This window comes from Rhynchophorus ferrugineus, unplaced genomic scaffold, assembly GCF_030347505.1.
Source record: "Rhynchophorus ferrugineus isolate W39M unplaced genomic scaffold, kcgeb_rfMv2 rfM8, whole genome shotgun sequence".
Lineage (NCBI taxonomy): Eukaryota > Metazoa > Arthropoda > Insecta > Coleoptera > Curculionidae > Rhynchophorus > Rhynchophorus ferrugineus.
Genome location: NW_027472587.1, coordinates 33,878,434 through 33,898,479, shown reverse-complemented (window position 1 = coordinate 33,898,479; position 20,046 = coordinate 33,878,434). Strand labels below are relative to the sequence as shown.

Sequence of the window (20,046 nt, the reverse complement as noted above, 5' to 3'; positions counted from 1 at the left end):
TTAGGATTTGAAATTGTCTACGCAACATCTCTATAAAGTATTCTTATAAAACTAAATTAAATATATTTTTTTATTGTTTCTATAGTTCAAATCTACTTTTCAGATAGTTCCAGCTGTTCATAATAACTTTATTTTCTATTTGCTTGATAGAGATGTTAATGTAAGCCTATTCCCACAAAAATAGTTTATATAGAGCGAATTTATTCGGCTAAATTCCACTTGTCAATAAAATGTCAGTAAACACTTGTCAGTAAAATCTGTGTCCGTTTCTTCGATGACCTTTTACTACTTTCTTCGCTAAACCATTATTCCGTTACTGTAAAAATTCTGAGATTTGCCGCTCAGCTTTACATCATTAGAGGGTTTCACAAAGACAAGAAAATATAGTCCAACAGAGCAAGGTTTATATATATATATATATATATATATATATATATATATATATATATATATATATATATATATATATATATATACATATTATATGATTTCATATGACCGAATAGGCTTGAGTATAGATTTATAAAATAATATCTTGTTATCTGATGACAACTTGGATTTGCGCCCGATAAGCCTATAGATTTAGTAGTAGAGTTTAAATCCAAGTTATTTCCGTTTGGCGAGTATGCGCTTCTTCCAGGTTAGGTGTCGATGTAAATGCATACCAAAATATTTAACATCATCTGCTTGTGAGAGTTAACAATTATTGATATAGACTAGTGGACATGTTCTTCTACGGAACGTAAAAGTTATATGACTGGATTTTGTTCGTTGGCTTTTATACGCCATCTTTTCAATCACATTTGGATTTGAGTTAGGTGTGTTTGTAGGCTGCTACGGCTGGATCTTCATGAGAGACTAAGACTGCCGTGTCTTCTACGTATGTTACCACAATGATTATTTTTGCTGTAGGTAAATCGGGTCTGTATAGAAGATATAGTACTGGCCCCAGTACACTGCCTTGCAGAACTCCTGAATGTCTTGCATATAATTCGGTATGTTCATCGCTTTGTTTTACATTAAAATGACGATCTGTGAGATCAGATTTTTGTAGCTCATAATTCGGATGATTCTTTGTCAAAGGCCTGAGATATCTCTAGGAATGTAGCTGAACAATACCTTTTGGCATTTAAGCCCATATTGTTAACAAGTCTATGCACTTGTTCTATTGTTCCGTACTTATTGCGAAACCTAAATTGGTGTTCTGAAATAAACTAATAAATATTAAATGAATACTTCATTATACGTAGGCTTTACAAGACAAATTATAAGACTGTGATTTCACCTCTTCACCCGCTGTTAATTTTGTGGGCTTGTATGGGCATTTCTACTTTATGCCATATTCTTTATTAGGGAACTCAGCAGAGAATTATTTTTGTCTTTATAATTTGTTACGAACAAACGCTGTCGTGTTTAGTTCTCTTATTAACAAAGTGATTTATCATCCAACAGTAAATATTTTTCCAAATATCATTCTCGTGTCCTCTTTCAGTTATTATATTAATATTCACATTGGCATTAAGTATGTCTATAAATAGTATAATTAATAGTTTAAAGATTTTAAATTAAAGTTTCTATCTATTGCAAATAAATAATTTAGAAATTTAGGATTTGAAATTGTCTACGCAACATCTCTATAAAGTATTCTTATAAAACTAAATTAAATATATTTTTTTATTGTTTCTATAGTTCAAATCTACTTTTCAGATAGTTCCAGCTGTTCATAATAACTTTATTTTCTATTTGCTTGATAGAGATGTTAATGTAAGCCTATTCCCACAAAAATAGTTTATATGGAGCAAATTTATTTGTATAAATTCCACTTGTCAATAAAATGTCAGTAAACACTTGTCAGTAAAATCTGTGTCCGTTTCTTCGATGACCTTTTACTACTTTCTTCGCTAAACCATTATTCCGTTACTGTAAAAATTCTGAGATTTGCCGCTCAGCTTTACATCATTAGAGGGTTTCACAAAGACAAGAAAATATAGTCCAACAGAGCAAGGTTTATATATATATATATATATATATATATATATATATATATATATATATATATAATTTATTATAGCATAGGCTATACGTTGAATACATTAATATTTTCCAGCCAATCTATCTCAAATTTCCAAGTATTAAAGATTCGCATGATCTAAGTTTGTCTTGATGTGACACAATGTTTTTCTATTGATCAATTCTAGTTAAATTGCTTTCTTCAATCGCTTTAGTTAATGGTAGTAAAGAATCCAATTAATTCATTGGTAATTTTAGCTCGTGATGAACATTTCTTTTTAAATACTTGATATACAGCTATATCTGAAGCTTCCCCAGACTTCTATGAAGAAATTTTTCACTCTTAATTCATGTTCAACTCGTCTTCAGTTATGAAGTGCTTATTGCAAATTGATCAAGTAACTTTAAATTTTGAAGGTATTTCAGAGAATAATATAAAAAATTAGATTCAAAAAATTATATGTAGTAGTATATCAATTGACGATACTCTTGTTTAAACAATATATATTTTCAAATAATACCAACAGTTATCATTAATAAAAAAATATAAATGTTAATACAGTTTCCAAAAAGCAATAGATACGCAGCGAAATATTCCGATATTGTGGTAAATTTAATTGGAAAACTGCATATAAATAACCACCAGTACATATAACTGGAAATAAGATTACAGCAAATTTTATATAAATATATACCGCATGATGTAATGTGATTTCCAGAAACGTTTCTATTTTCAAGAATAATACGGTAAGATAAAACATTTATCTATTAGTGATAAACAAATTATTCCAAGAAACCACTGGTTAACTCGGTTTCCATATTTCATACAAAATCATTAATAATTTTAAATAATTCACTATGTTAACATAATATTATTAATAACCAATTCAATTAAAACATTAACCTATAAGATGAATGAATAAAGTCAATGAAATAAGCACAGATATTTCATATAAATATAAAAGCTTTCTTAAACAGATAGGTTATAAGAGGTCAATTGAAAAGTCCTCAGCCTACCATAGTAAAACACATTTTTTTGGCAAAATTAGTTTTTTTATTCAACATAATTCCCTTCAAGGATGATACACTGATTATAGCGCCCCTCCTACTTTTCTATACCATTTTTGTAGTACGATTTCTCCTTTTGTTCAAAATAGGCCTCAGTTTCGTCGATCGTCGAAAATTTCTTCCCAGCGAGCATTCTTTTGAGATTTGAGAATAGGAAATAGTCGCTGAGAGCCAGATCTGGAGAATGCGGTGGATGAGGAAGCAATTCAAAGCCCAATTCATAAATGTTTGCCATCGTTTTTACTGACTTGTGACACGGTGCACTGTCTTGGTGAAGCAGCACTTTCTTTTTCTTCAAATGCGGCCGTTTTTCGACGATTTGGTCCTTCAAACGGTCCATGTAATGTCGATGGTCCTTCCTTTTTCAAGGTTGTCAATGAAAATTATTCCATGCGCATCCCAAAATATAGACGCCATAACCTTGCCAGCCGATTGTTGCGTTTTCCCACGCTTTGGAGCGGGTTCATCGTGTACAGTCCACTTGGATGACTGTCGATTGGACTTCGGAGTAAAATGATTGAGCCATGTTTCATCCATTGCCACATAGCAAAAACTCGGGTTTATTACGCTTAATCATCTTCAATGGGAGTGAAAATTCATTCATCTTGAAATTTTTAATATATTTGGGAAATCACTAAATTAAATAGTGAATGAAAAAATATGAAAGCTAAACTTAGTCTGTAGTATCTATGATAATTACTGTACTTATGTAAATACGATAATTGATATTTATTATGGCTTCGGAGAAAGAACCAGAAGCTACGTAATAGAAATATCAGCCATTGCTTGACTATGGTTGCTACGAATATATGTATTTTCTAAAGTAATAGTTAAATATTTTTATTAAAAATACCAATAAGTTATTTCCAATCCCAAAATTTTATTGTTATAAAAATTTTTTAATAAAAGTTTTAAAAACATGATTGAAATTATTTTCGCACCTTATCGGTTGAAAGAGATACAATAACAATATTTTAGTTTGTTGTTTGAATGTTTGAAGGTAATAAGCGAACAAAATTGCCCTTGAACATTCATTGTTCAATTTCTGAAGAGTTTAGACCATTAAAAAGAAAAACTCTATATTTGAAATATAGAAAAATGTATTGGTTAATTATTATTTATCTTTATTATACTCTATTTTATTATTTCTTCGAACTGTCGTATATTCTCCATAATTCTTAATCTATGATAAATTAAATATAATAGTTTTATGGTTGCAACTCTAAATATAAATTACTAGCGACCCGCCCCGGCTTCGCACGGGTGCAATGCTGATACTAAGATTTCCTGCTATCTTTGGAATATCAAAATTCATACAATTTTTATTACATTACACATTTTTAAACGCAAATTTTAAATTTGTAATATCTCCGAAAATATTTGTTTAATTTACATGCTGTAAGGAACCATATTGATCTATATTAATTGCACACTGTATTTAAGGTACTTAATTCGATAAGGATTAATGCCGTATTGCTTAAAATACCTTCGTAAATAAGCCATTTTCTCACGTAAAAAGTAAACAATAAAAATGGTTAATGTGGGTTATCCCTAAAAGATAAACATATACCATCGCGGACTTTTTTGTAGACCTTTTTATGGTGTACAATACTGTAGTACATTAATTTGATCTAACTCGTAGGGTTAGGCAGCGTTTTTGCTAATTGCTAAATAAGCCTAAAAAAATAGGTTAATTTACGACATCACGTTAGAAACCTCTAAAATTAGCAATGTTGCCTTAGTATATTATGCATGTATTATACATATAAACCTTCCTCTTGAATCACTCTATCTATTGAAAAAAACCGCATCAAAATCCGTTGCGTAGTTTTAAAGATTTAAGCGCACATAGGGATATAGGGACAGAAAAGGCGACTTTGTTTTATACTATGTAGTGATAACTATTTTATAAACGAGGAACGCCAAAGTGGTCAGTGTTACTGATGTTTATTTATGATTTATGAATATCATACGTTTATGAAGCATACGTAAACGCCACTGAGAGTGCTTTCTGCTGGCTCTTGCTGGCAGCATACTTAGCGTGTGACCTTTGGTTTTCTCCGTTACGCACGCATGTCCATCATAGCTGGAGCTGGAGAAGTAAGTACACAATAACAACACTACTGTTCATTTATTTATTTGAGAATTTAGCTTAATCCTAGCGAGGCCTACTAACTTTAGTGTAACCATTATTGTTACTGTTAGGACATAAGCTGGTACGTCGTGCGTTACTTACCCTTCATACCGTGTACACATGTCATAATTCATTCTACCAAAGTTTATCATTGCTATCAGTTACCAATATTGTCTGTTTTATAGTAATTGTCCATCAATGTTACTGACTACTATAGACAAAGTTTATTATTAATCATCGTGGTTATTCCATCTTTGTTATTACCTATCATTGTAATCGTGTTTAATTGAGATTATTGATACCACTCATTACCAGTATTTATCGATACATTTATTTATCGATACCATTATAGCTGACAGTATTTCAAAGGTCAGTACCGTTAAATTTTAACATTACCTGAGTACTTATCGTAATAATCACCGATCCTACTCTATTTCAAATATTTTAATTTCACTCTTGTCAAATTGGTTATTCAGGTACGTTTTCTATGTTTTCAGAACCACGACCACTTGGACAAGATCTCGCACGCTTATTCGCTTTATTTATTTTGTCATTTATTGAGTAAGTTGTTATATCACTTATTTTGACCTCTGTTTTTATTTATTTAAAATGTTTAATTGCTTGTTATTGTTCTATTAAATATAATATTTATTTTATGCCATGGGTTTAAAAATAACCATAAATCATTTAAAACTATAGAATTTTTCTATAGTCAGTCAGGATGATGTGTAATTGATATAATAATTGTGGTATAAAATAGTAATCGAAGTACAAGAAGGTGACAATTTCTCGAACGCAAGTGATTTTGTAACATTCTTGAAATCAACGCTGCATAATTTCTGTTACACAATTAACATAAACAATTAAGCTATTTAAGTATTCTTGTGCAACCATCATCAATTTCACCACGGCTTGAAGCAGAGGTGAGCGCGAAGCGGAAATCGTGGGCTAACGAGCACGGCATAAATTTAAAAGGTCTCCTAATTTAGGTTTTATCTGTAGCACACACACAACTTCGGACACTTTTTCGTTCAATTCCGTCGACTTCACCTCTCATTCGGCCAGTAATGTATCCCAGCTGTGATTTAAAATCGTTTTTTATACGTGTGGGCACACCACACGAGTGAAAATATTTTTACGGGAATAATTCCGAAACCGAAACGGTAAATCGTAATACACGGACAGGTTCCAATTAATTATTCTCATATACTTGAAACTATATTAGCATTTTTATTTTTATTATATCCGTAGTTTTTCCTACGCGCGCATTTTTCAGATGCATTCCTTTGCTGATTTTTTTTTATTATTATTAACTAATTAATATATTGTTACTAGTCGTTTCCGTCTAACCTACAATTTGTCTTTATGGTAACTTAAATCTAGGTATATACCTAGTTATATAACTAAGAGCACCCATCGGCCCTATCTCAGTCTCTGCTGAAATAATGTTTATACATGTCACTGCTGTATTTTTTATTATATGCGCCCCACGACACAACACTACACAAGATCAGATGGTTTCATTCTTTTGAGTCTGTGTCGTGTTCTGGTGGTATCCAATAGTTGCAATATTTCAATATTCGTATTAGAATGGAGTCCTTCCTCATGCCCTTTGCAGTTCTCTTGATTTGTTGACTGTGGGTATCAGAAGGTCTGGATGTAAGTAATCAGTCCTATAGTATTTGGGTGCGCTCATAATACCTCTCAGGACTTTGTTCTGAGAAATTTGTATTTTATTTATGTTACTCTTTACAGAACATCCCCATAATTGAACTCCATATGTCCATATAGGTTTCAGTATTTGCTTATATAATAGCAATTTATTATGTACTGATAATTGTGATTTTCTTTCAATTAGCCAGTACATTTTCCTACATTTTAATTCCAGTTCTTTTCTTTTCTTCTTTATATGTTCCTTCCAGCGACCTTTTGCATTGAGATTCATTCCGAGATATTTAGCGTTGTTGCTATATAGAATCATAGTATTATTTAATGTTATTGGTGCTTACGGTCTGTTTATAGATGAAGTGCACATGTACAGATTTACTTTCATTAATTCTTATTTTCCAACCTTGTGTCCAATTATTTATATTGTGACTTGCCTGTTGTAATTTTCGTGAGGCTTCTTCACTATTGTCTCCGACAGCTATAATTGCAGCATCATCAGGAAATGTAGTCATCGTAATATTTTCCATTTGTAGTATATCACAAGTGTAGAGTAGATAAAACATTAGTAGTACACTTCCTTGTGGTACACCTGCTTTAGCTTTTTTTATTGTAAAGTAAGCTTCTTCTTGTGTGACTCTAAACATTCTGGTTTTAATGTATGATTTTAATGGTTCGGTGTGTTGTTTTGGTAACATTTTTCGTAGTTTATAACAAAGCCTTCATGCTAAACCTTATCAAAGGCTTGTGCTACATCTAAATATATAGCTGAGCATAATTTTTTACTTTCGTATGCTTTTTCAATAACATCTGTTATTCTATGGACCTGGTCAATTGTTGAGTGTTTGTTAATAAATCGAAACTGGCGTGTTGGTATTAGGTTTTTTTTCTCTCTATGATCGGTTTTATTCTTCTCAACAGGAATTTTTCAAAAACCTTAGATATTACTGGCAGCAGTGATATAGGTTCATAGGTTTTTATTTCGTTCGATGGCTTCCGAATGATTACGAATGATTACGTTAATTATTCCATAAGAGATTTCAATAATAAATAACAAATAAATAAGAAATACGGCAGCCCCTCGATAACGTAGGCAGTTGGAAATAACACTGCGCTAATGTAAACAATGAATTTTTTAGAGCAGAATAGGGGTGTTGGCCACCGAGAAAAATATGGATAATTTATAATGGAATGGAATGGAATGGAATATGGTAATATAAGACTATAATACACTTCAAAAGAAACATAAACGACCCAAAACTAAAAGATCTAAAATATCGAACTATCCATTGAAATTCTAAGTACCACAGATATACGGAACGATTTATGATCTTCTTGAGTGATACGTGCCTTTCTCTCTGTTTTAGGGAACATAATATCGAGGATTTATAAACAAATAAAACTCTACATGTTTTACAATAATTCTTGTGTGATTTGGTATGCTGCTGATGTCTCAGATTTTAATATTTAGTAATAGTAATTTCAAAGTTAATCAAAAATACAATCAATCATTTAAGTATGGTAACTTTGGAGAAACGACCTATCGCTTATTCACTCCATATGAAGACCACCCCGCAGGATAATCTATGGGGGTATGCCTCCTACCAATTGTAGAGGTTGTGGAGATAAGATTAGCGAAGGACTTTCGGCGATTGTCGTTTTTATATTGTTTTTCGCTCTGAATTCGACTATATCGATATATATAAAACATCCTGAACTGACCCCAAAGACATCCTGAAGTCCCAGGCCTAACACAGATAGACTTTTTCAGTTAGTACTAACTGTCAAAATTTCATTATATTCTACTCATAACTGTATGAGTTATTGTGCTAAAAATGGCACTACTTTTGTTATTTTCAAAACAATAGATCAAAAACAATTTCGTGTTTTAATTTCACACTGTTTCTTGATAGGAGAAAATACCGTTCAAGCGAGCAATAGCTTTAAAAGTATTATAAGGACTCGTATTATAAAACGTTAATTTTCTGACTTCAGACGTGGTCGTAGGGACGCCGATGATGCAGAACGCAGTGGACGTCGAAATAAGGTGGTAACACCAGAAAACATAAAAAAAATCCACAAAATTCGTTTTGAAATATCGGAAATTGAAGTGGTGTTAGTTAGCTGATATCCTAAAGATATCAAAAGAACGTGTTGGTTTTATATTGCATAAGCATTTGACTATGAGAGAGCTCTTTCCAAGGTGGGTGCCGCGTTTGCTCACTGTTCACCAAAAACAAGAAAGTGTTAATGATTTTGAACAGTGTTTGGTCATATTTAAACCTGTTGTTATAGACCCATCACTTAGCTCCGAAACCAAAATTATCGTCATCTGAGTGGACACCAACTGGTGACAGGCCTATTTTGAGGTAAAGGTAAATCTTTCTACAAAAGTGGTATGTTAGAGCGGCTCTAGAATGATTGTGTGGCCCTTGATAGCGATTACGTTGATGAATGAAGCCAATTTTGAACAAAAAAGACGCGTTTTCTTTATTACTCTTGTATTATCATCGATTAGTGATATTTCAATTTTTACCGAAATTACTTTTTCATCAACCCATTATTATTATGAATCTGATACCTTCACTAAAGCAATCATTATAATATTTTCTTATAATTAATCATCAACCAGCATTAAGCTACACGTCGTACCATTCGTTTTTATACGAATGAATGGATGAATTTACTTTCACGTCGTGCCAAATTATAATTTTAATGCACCAATCCGCCAAGCCATGAACGACGAAGTTTCAAATGGGCTTAAATCCATTCGATTTCCACTTAAAATTGCACAAGGTGTTACATTATGCAACACCTACATATTAGTAACGTAGTGCGCACAACTATTTCCAATTAACAAAGATCGACTATAATCGACGCTATATTTGCATCGCTATGAACGCGGCGCCGATAAGGCCTTATTGTTAAATATTGAACAAAGACACCCGCGGCGTATGTTTAAACAAAAACCTCTTATCATTGTTTATGAGTTTATCTACCTGGTCGATGAAAAATAGAATTAGCCATGCAGATGAGACGTATACGCGTGTTTTTGTTGGGTTGGAATGGATTAATTAGTGCCGAAAGCCTTATCACAAACTGAATTAATGTGTAAGTAATAGTGTTTATTTAATTATTTGTATTTCATTATAGCTAACATAAGATAAGGTAATTAAGTAACTTTAACGTGAATGATGTATTAAGTAACTAAATTGTTTATTACTAGAAAACATGTTAAATTAATTTAATTTTTTAATGTTATTTATTTATAAATATCAACACTAAATAAAACCATAGTCACTTTATCTACGTTTGATTTCCTCTTTTAGTTATGTTATTACTATAGTTAATTATATTGATTATTGTTACAAAAGAATCGAGTAAAACAATAACATAAATTTGACAAGTTTTGAACTGATATTAAATAATCATCAGTCCATAGAGGGCGCTCGAGAAGTGTGTCTAAGACATCGAACAATATGCACCAAATTTCGCCACTGGTGATGACTATTTTCGTTCTCCCTATGACCTCAGTCTATTTTTTTCAATTACTGGCAAAAATACTATCGTACTTGCTCTAACTGTTCTTCTACGCTTGTTCCAACTGTTGAGATTCAGGAGAGCATGATATGCATTCGAAAATACTTTTCTTTAAGCAATTATATCTTACATTAGACATGCTTAATACAATCTTAATTTACAAATTAATTTATTACTACTGTTCTGTTGTACTTGTATTCACACACAAACACGGCGAGTACGGGATTAATATATCAGTATGTATTTGCTAAATTAAAATAAAAGTAAACTACTTAAGTTAAAGTTAATCTTTAAAATGTCAGTGTTTATTTAATTAATTATATTTCTATTTACCAAATATAAGATGTGGTAATTAAATAATTTTAACGTGAATGATGAGGAACAATATCTAAGAGGTCACTAAATTGTTTATTACTAGAAAACATGGTAAATCAATTTAATTTTTTAATGTTATTTATTTATAAATATCAACACTAAATAAAACCATAGTCACTTTATCTACGTTTGATTTCCTCTTTTAGTTATGTTATTACTATAGTTATTTATATTAATTATTGTTACAAAAGAATCGAGTAAAACAATAATATAAATTTGACAAGTTTTGAACTGATATTAAATAATCATCAGTCCATAGAGGGCGCTCGAGAAGTGTGTCTAAGACATCGAACAATATGCACCAAATTTCGCCACTGGTGATGACTATTTTCGTTCTCCCTATGACCTCAGTCTATTTTTTTTCAATTACTGGCAAAAATACTATCGTACTTGCTCTAACTGTTCTTTTACGCTTGTTCCAACTGTTGAGATTCAGGAGAGCATGATATGCATTCGAAAATACTTTTCTTTCGGCAATTACATCTTACATTATATATGCTTAATACAATCTTAATTTACAAATTAATTTATTACTACTGTTCTGTTGTACTTGTATTCACACACAAACACGGCGAGTACGGGATTAATATATCAGTATGTATTTGCTAAATTAAAATAAAAGTAAACTACTTAAGTTAAAGTTAATCTTTAAAATGTCAGTGTTTATTTAATTAATTATATTTCTATTTACCAAATATAAGATGTGATAATTAAATAATTTTAACGTGAATGATGAGGAACAATATCTAAGAGGTCACTAAATTGTTTATTACTAGAAAACATGATAAATCAATTTCATATTATAATATTAGTTGTTTAATAAATATGAACACTAAATAAAGCCACAGTCACTTTATCTACGTTTGATTTCCTCTTTTAGTTATGTTATTACTATAATTAATTATATTGATTATTGTTTTGAACTGATATTAAATAATCATCAGTCCATGGAGGGCGCTTGAGAAATGTGTCTAAGACATCGAACAATATGCACCAAATTTCGCCACTGATGATGACTATTTTCGTTCTCTCTATGACCTCAGTCCATTTTTTTTTTTCAATTACTGACAAAAATACTATCGTACTTCCTCTAACTGTCCTTCTACACTTGTTCCAACTGTTGAGATTCTGGAGAGCACGATATGCATTCGAAAATACTTTTCTTTCAGCAATTACATCTTATTATTCATTCACATCTTATATTATCTTATTAATTAACTATTAATGTTTAAAATGTCAGTGTTTATTCAATTAATTAATTATATTTCTATTTACCTAATATAATATGTGGTAATTAAATAACTTCAACGTGAATGATGAGGAACAATATTTAAGTGGTCACTAAATTGTTTACTACTAGAAAACATGATAAATCAATTTCATATTTTAATATTATTTATTTAATAAATATCAACACTAAATAAAACCATAGTCAATTTATCTACGTTTGATTTCCCCTTTCAGTAATATTACTATTATAGTTAATTATATTGATTATTGTTATAAAAGAATCGAGTAAAACAATAATATAAATTTGACAAGTTTTGAACTGATATTAAATAATCATCATTTCATAGAGAGCGCTCGAGAAATATGTCTAAGACATCGAATAATATGCACCAAATTTTGCCACTGGTGATAACTATTTTCATTATCTCTATATCCTTAATTCATGTTTTTTTTAATTACTGATAAAAGTACTTTTGCACTTGCTCTAACTTTTGGGAATCTTCTACGCTTATTCTAACTGTTGAGATTCAGAACAACATGATATGCATACAAAAAAACATTTTTTTTTATTAATTACATCTTACATTAGATATGCTCAATACAATATTAATTTACAAATTGATTTATTACTACTATTCTATTGTATTTACACTAATATACAAGCATGGCGATTCCGCCATTAATATATCAGTATGTATTTCCCAAATTATTTTTCATAGAGAAATTAATTAAGAAAATAGAAAATTAATTTTTATTAGAGAAATATTTATCTTTAACAATTTAGTTGTTTTTTTTTATTTTTTAAAGTCATTTTGATATTACTGTATTTCTCCTTAGTTTGTTCTGTTGCTACCTGTATACTTCTTTCTTAATAAAACTAGATTTAATCACTGCATTTCCCTTAATTTATTAATCATATCTTCAAAATAATTAGTATTATTTCTCCCCCATATATTTTAACCAAACATTCATCTATATTCTGAATAATTACACACATGTAATGGTTAAAAAGAAAACACTAAAGAGTGTTATGGCGGCCGACATTACCGACTGGCGAGTGACCAACTGGCAGATCATTCCAGTAGACATCCGGTCTTATCCAGCATGGTAACCGGCGTGATTAGCATTAATTGTAAGATCGGATCGTCGGATTGTCGGATTTTACATAAACAAACATAATTTTACGACCATATCCCGGCAGGATTCGAACCCGCGACATCGCAATAATAGGAGGACCGTCCTGCCTGCAATAGCACAATTTCTACCAAAAAATTTTATGACAAATTCAGTTTCCTTAATCATTTAATTAATAACCATATTTATTATTTATACGTTATTTTATTTTCTTTCTTAGAATGTGGTGGTTGGCGTTATCGCTGTTGTGGTGGTGCGGTACCGCAGCAATTCCTTCTCCTGGCCATATTACTCCCTCAACTTCGACGCCGGAAGAATGGCGCTGTCCAGAAATATCACAACAGCCAGTGGTGGAATGCAGTTGCGATATGCCACATACACTAAGATGTACGGGAGACAAAACTGCAATGACCATCATTGGTAAGGTTTATTACATTTATTCAAGAAATGTTTATGTTATTATCTATTTAATATAAGTACTGTTTTTGGTCGCTTAAATAATGTTTAATAAGAATTTTCGATTTGGATAAAAGCAAAACCTGTTATCAAGCTTTTAAAAAATATTACTTTTCGATACCATTTTTATAGTACAATTTGTCATTTGCTTCAAAATAGGCCTCCTTCGGCGATCACCTCTTCATTCGACGAAAATTGCTTCACAGCGAGCATTCTTTTGAGATCTGAGAACAGGAAATAGTCGCTGGGAGCCATATCTGGAGAATACGGTGAATGAGGAAGCAATTCGAAGCCCAATTCATTGATTTTTACCATCGTTTTCAGTGACTTGTGGCACGGTGCATTATCTTGGTGAAGCAGCACTTTCTTTTTCTTCAAATACGGCCGTTTTTCGGCGATTTCGTTCTTCAAATGGTCCAAAAACTTCAAATGGTCCTTCCTTATTCAAGGTAGTCAATGAAAATTATTCCATACTCACCCCCAAAATACAGACACCATAACCTAGCCAGCTGACTGTTACGTTTTACCACACTTTGGAGTGGGTTCATCGTGTGCCGTCGACTGGGATGACTGTCGATTGGACTTCGGAGTGAAATGATGGAACCATGTTTCATACATTGCACATAGCGACGCAAAAACTCGGGTTTATTACGCTTGGTCATCTTCAAACACTGTTCCGAATCATCAACTCGTCGTTGTTTTTGGTCAAAAACGTTTTGATCATTGTTTTTGTGAGCTCGCGCGGCACCCACTTTGCATAGAGTTTTCTCATACCCAAATATTCGTAAATAATATGATATACACGGTCAGTTGATATATTTAGAGTGTCTGCTATTTCATTCAATTTCAACTTACGGTCATTTAAAACAATTTTGTGGATTTTTTTAATGTTCTCGTCGGTAATAACCTCTTTTGAGCATCCACTGCGTTCATCACTCATATGTTCTTATTTCACCACGTCTAAACTTTGCATACCAATCCTTGATGGTTGATTTTCCTGGGGTAGTGTCCGGAAAAACATATGGATTTAAACGAAACAAACCGAAATATTTTCATTGATATGTGACAATGGGTGAAACATGGATTCATAGCTTCACTTTGGAATCAAAACGATCGGCATCTGAGATGAGGCAATAGAGTAGTGGATTTATCCATTACTCTATAGAAGCATAGAGTAATGGATAGAGCGTTTAGCTCATATGCGGGGGTCGTGGGTTCGATTCCCAACGGAGGCAACAACTTTTTGTTGTTCTAATTTGATTAGAACATTTGTGAAATCATCTAGACTAGGTAGCGGACACCAGGGCCTGAAGCGTTCTTAATTTTTAATCATTGTTTCTTTATTCCTATTTTTCCTCATAGGGGCTACACCTTTACTTGGCCTACCCATTGTAATATTTAATAAAATAACTGCGTAATTTATTGACTAAATATCTAACACTAATAAGAGAAAAGTAAAATATTTTTAACAAAAAATTAAAACGCGTTCAAAAAAATAATTAAGAAACTCACTAAAAAGTAAAAAATAATCAAACTTAGATTGTTAACACAAAAAAAAAACATTTTAAAACAAAATATGTACATAATAGTCGTTGTAATAACTAAATAAAAATAAACAAAACCTTATTTACCATATCTACTACACGTATTTAATATTCTACTGTATACACACAATTTAGCTTAATACCTACCTACACCTATTTATCTATTTAAAAAATTATTTTAACAACTACCAACTGATCAGTTTGAAGTCGGTTCAGTTTTTTTGTTAAAATTTTTTTTTTTAAATCAAATAGTAGCTCAATACTTTATTAATAAATAAATACTGTGTTTATGTCAGGTTTTCATGTTATTTTATCTATCCCCTGTACGTGTATTTATAAAAAATATGGTGACATAACAAAATCTAACTATTAATTAGTACCGTTTTTTTTTGCACCAATTTTTTAATTACTGTTCTGGAATGGAACAAAAAAATTTAAATAGCATGTCAAAGCTACCGCTCGTTCTTGCTGCAATTGCAGAAGGGCAAAAATACCAACTATGAAAACGAAATTTTAATATTGCCGCCGTTAGTGCAGAGTGAACCCCAGTTTTAATTACTTTTGGCGCAGCTTCCGCTGCTCTCTCATATATTACTTTTGAACGCAATCATTAACGATTGAAAACTAGTTCAAAGATTTCATCGCTTTTCAACAGAATACCGAAATGATGTACGAACGAATTTTCTTCTTTTAATTTGTGCCTTATGAATTGTCCGTTGTTAATAGAAGAGATTATTTTTTGGATATAACAAGTCAATTGAAAAGTCCCCGGTCTGACACATAGATGGCACTACTAGATTAAATCCATATGTTTTTTAGTTAGCCCTAACCCTCAAAAGATGCATGTATAAATTTGACAGCTGATCATTAGTTTGTGAATTATAGCATTTTGAGTGAAGCAACTTTTGTTATTGTGAAAAAAATTGATAAAAAGAAATTTCGCGTGTTGATAAAATATTGCTTTCTGAAGGGAAAAAAGTGTAGTAAATCCGAGTTTTTGAATGCAGGAAACATGGCTCCATCATTTCACTCCGAAGTCCAATCGACAGTCACTCGAGTAAACTGCACACGATAAACCCTCTCCAAAGCGTAGGAAAACGCAACGCAAGGTTATGGCGTTCTATATTTTGGGATGCGCATGGAATAATTTTCATTGACTACCCTGAAAAAGGAAGGACCATCAACAGCGACTATTACATAGCGTTAATGGACCGTTTGAAGGACGAAATCGCCGAAAAACGGCCGCATTTGAAGAAAAACAAAGTGCTGCTTCATCAAGACAATGCACCGTGTCACAAGTCAGTGAAAGCGATAACAAAAATCCATGAATTGGACTTCAAATTGCTTCCTCATCCACCGTATTCTCCAAATCTGGACTCCAGCGACTACTTCCTGTTCTCAGATTTCAAAAGAATGCTCGCTGGGAAGAAATTTTCGTCGAATGAAGGTGTGATCGACGAAACTGAGACTACCTACTAACTTAGGCTAAGTTTCCTGCCGGATAGTATTTCTTGATGTTAGCGAACAGCCAGTAGTCGCTAATAGTTAAATCTGGCGAATACGGTGGATGTGGGAGCAATTCGAACTTCAATTCATATAGTTTTGCCATTGTTTGGATTGACTGGTGACATGGTGCGTTGTCTGGATAAAACAAAATTTTGATGTTGATATTGATGGTATTGGAAGTCTGTGAATATTACACGACGCACATCCCAAAATACCGAGGACATAACCTTTCCAGCCGATTGTTGTTCTTTCGGGTGCTTCGGACGAGATTCGACAGTTGCTGTTCACTCAAATGACGATCGTTTTGATTCTGGAGTGATGGATCCATGGTGTGATCCGTGTTCTTTACGTTTAAACATGGCCAAACACTGCTCAGATTCATTAACATGTTTTTTTTTTTATCAACAGTGTGCGTTTGCGGCACCCACTTAACAGAGCTTTCTCATAGTGAAATGCTCATGCAATATTAAACCAACACGTTATTTTGATATCTTTATCATGTTAGCTAACACACGCAACTTCATTTTTCGACCATTCAGAACGAAGTTTTTTGGTATTACCACCTCATTTGGACGTCCACTGCGTTCTCCATCATTAGTGTCTCTACAACCACGTTTGAAGTCAGCAAACTAACCTTTTATTATTATTTCCGATGGAGCGAAATCCTTTCAACATTTTTCAAGCCATTGCTTCGCTTGAACGTTATTTTTTTCCATCAAGAGAAAGCGTAACATTAAAACACAAAATTGTGAAAAACTATGGTGGTAAAGTACCAAATGGTCTTTTGCTACCGTGAATGGCGAGAGGTGAGAGGCGTGAATTCCTGAATACTATTAACATGCAATTAATAATTTTATTTTAAACGAAGTAGAATTACTTTTATATTTGAATGTTCTGTGGATCTCTAAAAAGGAATGGAATTTTTCTATGGAATGGAATAATATCCCACAAATGTTTTAATGTATTTTAATATATTAATTGCTATTTTCAAATAATATACTATAATAAATATAGACATTACAATAGAACTTAGACAAAACCTATAAATACTAAATAAAAATTAAACATATACCTTATAATAGAAAAAAAAATCATGACAATTAAAAATGATCGCACAATAACTACTAGAGCTTTTTTAAACAAAGTAAATGCTTTATTTATTATTGAACAGAAATGTTTTTTAACAAAAATCGAGAGAGTAATCGAAATATTACCTAATATTGTCATAAAAACAGTCAAATATACATTAATATTTATCATTTTAATCACAAATTTAATCTTTTTACGCTATTACATTAACAATCTTGAAAAATATCATTCCAAAACGCTGCTATATATCAACATTAAATACACTGTTATTTACAAGCAAACTACCAAAAAAATCATAAAACTATATATATTACATATAAATCTAATGAAAGTTACTAGTTCGAATCAAAAATAGTAACTAAAAGTACACGACTGAAATAGTCGAGAGTAAATAGTAACAAAATCAGTGAGACCGAAAATAGTAAAATGAGTCGAACCAAAAATAGCGACTGAAACAGTCGATAGTTCAAACTAGTCAACTACTAAACAGTCGATAGCTCCCAACACTACTTTTTACCTTTATAGGCAGTATTAATACATAAACAAGAGATACTAATACGAAAAAGCAACAATCGATACTTTTCCGAGAGGACAGTACAATTGGCAATAATTCAACATTAACTAGAATAAATTTGACCTATTTCCGGATAATTTATGTCCGGAACAAACGTACACTGTTTCGTTCCGACCTTCTTTAACGCTAAACATCCCTCAGAGACCGGTTGCTTAAAACACGTTTTATTTTCAGGTCAGACGTTGCGATCCCATTCCACCGCTTCGATATCCCTCCTCGACTGTACCGTACAGAACGTCTCGGTAATATCGGGGACTCTACTCGAAGGTATCTCCCTCCACGGACTAGTCATTTCTTCGGGCGAAATCAGGGAGGTCAACCCTGTTGCCTTCCGGGGCCTCGCCTCACCCCTGCAGGCCTTGGGATTACCGAATAATCAGCTGTACGCCGTGCCGACCCAAGCCCTCAAATCGCTGCCGGAACTGGACAGGTTAGATTTATCCGGTAATAAATTGAAAATGCTGGATGGCCAATCCTTTAAAGTAAGTAGTAATTTCATTTACTTTGTGAACTTCGACTCCGTAAATAAGATAAGAACGGGCTAGTGGGGTTTAAGGGGGTGTTTTACTCTAGAAATTAAAAAAAAACACGATTTTCTTTCGTAGAATTTTAAGGCTGAACCGCTTCTCTTAAAAATGCTCTTTTTTATATCCAAATTATTTTCGGACACATAGTTGTTTTCGTATCTAACCAAAAGGGTAATCCATCTTATAAATTTGAAAAATTCTATTTATTAAACGACTTCAAAAAACTGGGATGGTCTATGCCGGCTGTATATATATGTTTTTTAATATACACTCGCCGATTTTTCCGTCAATTATAGACAGATTTTCAAAATTATTTTTTTATTCGAAAGAGTGCACTTCCGTGGTGGTCCCCTTGGAACCAAGTTGGGATCAGATGGGGGAAGGGGAGAATCCAGGGAAAACCTCAAATTTCAAAAGCAAAAAGTTTTCACATATTTCTTTATCTGAAATAATCAAATATTTGGGTATAATGTTATTGCTGAACTGATGTGATGAAAAATCTGAAGTAGTTCAGTGTTAAAGTCATTCAGTTTGCTTTTTAAGCATATGGAAAGGTGTAGAAATACCGCAGATAACTGCTGCAATAATCCATAGCCCAAACAATATTAAAATAATAATATAAATTTGTGACTTATACACAAAATTGAATTACGAACAAAACAACTTCTTGCCCGGCACCAACTTCAAAGTGATCAGATAGTAGTAGTTAAAATAATATTGTAAATGGATAAATACGTTTAGGTAGGTATTAAGCTAAATTGTGTGTATATAGTAGAATATAAAATAAAATATGTGTAATAAATGGGTTAAATAAGGTGTTTGTTTATTTTTATTTCATTTTTACAATTATTATGTACATATTTCATATTGAAACGTTTTTTTTAAATTAAAGTTTGATTATATTTTACCTTTCAGTGACTTTTATTTTTTGAAGTCGGTTCAATTTTTTTATTAAAAATATTTTCTGGCTTCACCTTTTAGGAACATGCATTTAAGACAATATTACAAATTTTAATTAGTTTTGGAAATATGACAGTGTTAGTGCCGTGACATCTAAAAATTCAAAATTATGTATATATATATATATATATATATATATATATATATATATATATATATATAGCACTCCAGTAAATTAACAGTAATGAGTCATTTGCTTGTATCCTGATTTGCCACGATTTTAAAATTACTTAT

At 32.0% G+C, this 20,046-nt stretch overlaps 1 protein-coding gene across 5 annotated transcripts in view; it reads left to right on the top strand.

The window, feature by feature from the left end:
- LOC143201126 (uncharacterized) overlaps positions 1 to 20,046 on the top strand; it is a 176,110-nt gene that overhangs the window by 151,138 nt on the left and 4,926 nt on the right. For 2 of the 5 annotated variants that reach the window (XM_076411983.1, XM_076411984.1), the window contains 3 exons: positions 5,710 to 5,773; positions 13,377 to 13,576; positions 18,500 to 18,807. In XM_076411983.1, the coding sequence (XP_076268098.1) occupies positions 13,378 to 13,576; positions 18,500 to 18,807 (507 nt within the window). In that variant the 5' untranslated portion in view covers positions 5,710 to 5,773; position 13,377. Of the gene's footprint in view, positions 1 to 5,709; positions 5,774 to 9,860; positions 9,989 to 13,376; positions 13,577 to 18,499; positions 18,808 to 20,046 lie in introns of those variants that run through there. The other 3 variants (XM_076411981.1, XM_076411982.1, XM_076411985.1) reach the window with 2 other exon arrangements.